This window comes from Stigmatopora nigra, unplaced genomic scaffold (assembly GCF_051989575.1).
Source record: "Stigmatopora nigra isolate UIUO_SnigA unplaced genomic scaffold, RoL_Snig_1.1 HiC_scaffold_51, whole genome shotgun sequence".
Classification (NCBI taxonomy): domain Eukaryota; kingdom Metazoa; phylum Chordata; class Actinopteri; order Syngnathiformes; family Syngnathidae; genus Stigmatopora; species Stigmatopora nigra.
Genome location: NW_027551630.1, coordinates 170,001 through 173,218, shown reverse-complemented (window position 1 = coordinate 173,218; position 3,218 = coordinate 170,001). Strand labels below are relative to the sequence as shown.

General features: G+C 45.1%; 1 protein-coding gene across 1 annotated transcript in view; it reads left to right on the top strand.

Annotated features, from left to right (window-relative positions):
• Positions 1 to 1,912: 1,912 nt before the first annotated feature.
• LOC144193050 (Fanconi anemia group A protein-like) overlaps positions 1,913 to 3,218 on the top strand; it is a gene marked incomplete at its 5' end in the record, with an annotated part of 89,318 nt that continues 88,012 nt past the window's right edge. Inside the window, 3 exon segments of the mRNA XM_077711867.1 lie at positions 1,913 to 2,023; positions 2,459 to 2,554; positions 2,666 to 2,728. Of these exon segments, the coding sequence (XP_077567993.1) occupies positions 1,913 to 2,023; positions 2,459 to 2,554; positions 2,666 to 2,728 (270 nt within the window).

Here is a 3,218-nt window from a genome sequence, read left to right as displayed (position 1 = left end):
TCTCTCACTCCCGCTCTCTCTCCCGTCTCTCTCTCAGTCCCTCTCTCTCATCTCCCTCATCTCTCTCTCCCTCTCTCTCTCCCTCTCTCTCTCTCTCTCTCCCTCTCTCTCTCTCCCTCTCTCTCACCTCCCTCTCTCTCCTCTCCCTCTCTCTCTCTCATCTCTCTCTCTCTCTCTCTCCCTCCCTCTCTCTCCCTCTCTCTCTCTCCCCTCTCTCATCCTCTCTCTCTCCCTCTCTCTCTCTCCCTCTATCTCTCTCCCTCTCTCTCTCTCCCTCTCTCTCTCTCCCTCTCTCTCTCTACTCCTCTCTCTCTCTCCCTCTCTCTCTCTCCTCTCTCTCTCTCCCTCTCTCTCTCTCCCTCTCTCTCTCTCCCTCTCTCTCTCCCTCTCTCTCCTCTCCCTCTCTCTCTCCCTCTCTCTCTCTCCTCTCTCTCTCTCCCTCTCTCCCTCTCTCCTCTCCTCTCTCTCCCCCTCTCCTCTCCCCCTCTCCCTCTCCCTCCTCTCCCTCTCCCTCTCCCTCTCCATCTCTCTCCCCCCCTCTCCATCTCTCTCCTCCCCTCCCTCTCCATCTCTCTCTCCCCCCCTCTCCATCTCTCTCTCCCCCCTCTCCATCTCTCTCCCCCCCTCTCCATCTCTCTCTCCCCCCCTCTCCATCTCTCTCCCCCCCTCTCCATCTCTCTCCCCCCCTCTCCATCTCTCTCCCCCCCTCTCCATCTCTCTCCCCCCCTCTCCATCTCATCCCCCCCCCTCTCCATCTCTCCCCCCTCCTCTCCATCTCTCTCCCCCCTCTCCATCTCTCTCCCCCCCTCTCCATCTCTCTCCCCCCCTCACCATCTCTCTCCCCCCTCTCCATCTCTCTCCCCCCCTCTCCCATCTCTCCCCCCCCTCTCCATCTCTCCCCCCCTCTCCTCTCCATCTCTCCCCCCCTCTCCATCTCTCTCCCCCCCTCTCCATCTCTCCTCCCCCCCCTCTCCATCTCTCTCCCCCCCTCTCCATCTCTCTCCCCCCCTCTCCATCTCTCTCCATCTCTCTCCATCTCTCTCCATCTCTCCATCTCTCTCTATATCTATATATATATTTTTTTTTATTAAAATAAAATAAAAAATGTGAAGCTCTGAAGCCGCAATGGTGGAACCGCGAAGTAGCGAGGTCCCACTGTATATATCCCAGCAGTCACTGCGCAGTACTTTTTCTACGGGGAAAATAGTAGAGTGGGGGCTGCTTGCCGTATTTTTGAGAGCTGTAGAGGATGTGTACCCCAGGTGTAGGGAACCTATGGCTCAGGTGCCACATATGGCTCTTTTGTTGGGTGTATATGGTTCTCCACTAACCTTTGAGGTAAAATAAGCCAACTGCTGCGGAGAAAGCGCAGGAATAGAAGAGTCACGTTGGTATTGTGGCATTGACACTACCCCCAGCGCCTTATCTTTTTTTTCATTACACTCTTTTGCATGGATTCTCTCATGTCAAAATAATTCAGACTTTCTGTACTTTAAAAGTGGTGAAGTCACTAAAAAATGCACGCATTTTCATGTATGTTGACTTTTGAATTCGGAATATGGCTCTCAAGGATTAACATTTAAAAAAATATGAATTGTTTATGGCTCTTTCCATTAAAAGGTTCCCGACCCCTGGTGTACCCTATCGACTGATTTATTTTATTTTATCGTCATAACAATATCAGTATTGGTCCATATATAAAGCGCACTGGATTATGAGGCGCCCTGTCTATTTTGGAGAAAATTTAAGACTTAAGTGCGCCTATTAGTCGTGAACATACGGAAATCGCTGCCATGTGTATACGTGGTGTAAGAAAAGCTTATCATTAAATGTGTGCACAATTATTCCAACAATAATTTGGTCTTTTGCTCAAATGTTTTAAACTCTTGTTTGTTTGGTTCTCTCATGCCAGGAGTCTTTTGGCAGTGCCAGTGGTTTTCAAGCTACCAGCAAAAAATCTCTGATGTTTCTACTTAAGTTTCTCTCTGACTTGGTTCCGTTTGAACCCCAACAGTACCTTAAGGTAAGCTTATGCACGTTGAGTTCTACATGCAGTCATCATTTATTGATACATACTGTCGTGTGAAACAGTTAGGGCACCCCTGATAATTCTCAAGATTTCCGATATTCGAAGTCCGAATCGGCTGAGGGAATCACAGTCCGAGTCCGAATCTCCAGCCCACAAATAAACACACTTTCTGTACATCCTATAATTTTCATTTCACCTTTTAAATATCACTGTTTGTCTGCTATATTATATATTTAACTGAAATTGCTGAATCAAACAACTGATGATTTACAAAGGAAAATCTTGAAAATGATCAAGGGTCCCAAATATTTCATACGACTATATTATTTTTTTTAATATCACCTGACCAGCCAATTTTCATGTGAGTTCAGTATAGATTGTTAAACTTAATATTGACAACAAAAAATAATCTTAATTTCCACATACAAGATACACATCCTCCACCCTCCATATGTGCCTATGAAGTACCATAGTCTTCTGATGGAGTATGTCTCCCTGGCCAAGACAAGACTTGCTGATCTTAAGGTAAATGTAAGGAAAAATAATACTTTTGTGTTCTTCACTATTATTCACACTTATTTGTTTTAGACCACTTGGATGTTAGATTTGGTTGTGAATATATGTCTACTTTTCCAGGGATCGTTGCAGAAGAAGGGTCTGGATGAGATTGTTTCTTGTGCTGAAGATGCATCAATCAAGGTAGAGTACATCTTGAGGAGTGAATGTGCCCTGAAATGCTTTAACAAGTGCATTTAAATTGATACAATACAATTTTTTGACACAACTCCATTAAACAAAGGCTAAACGTGCCTTTGCCACCCAATAAAACAATCTCCAAAAATATGGTAAACCCATAATAACCTGCAGATTTTGCACTCTTCTACCCTGCTATAAATTGGATTTCTATGGTGTTGTTACCACCAGAACGTTATGCCATTGCCTTTAAATTAATACCCTTTTGCCAATAAATCAAGATTGTTGGCAGTTGCCATTAAAACGAAATCCTCCAAGTATAACAAATCTCTCCCCTCTTAACAAAACCCTTAGTTCGTCTGTTATTTCGTTCCCATTTGTGAATGCCCTTTGCCTTCTAATCATTCTGCCAAGACTCTTTTTTTGGAAAGAGGTCCAGCGTGTGTGTGTGTGTGTGTGTGTGTGTATGTATATATATATTGTATTAATATATAGG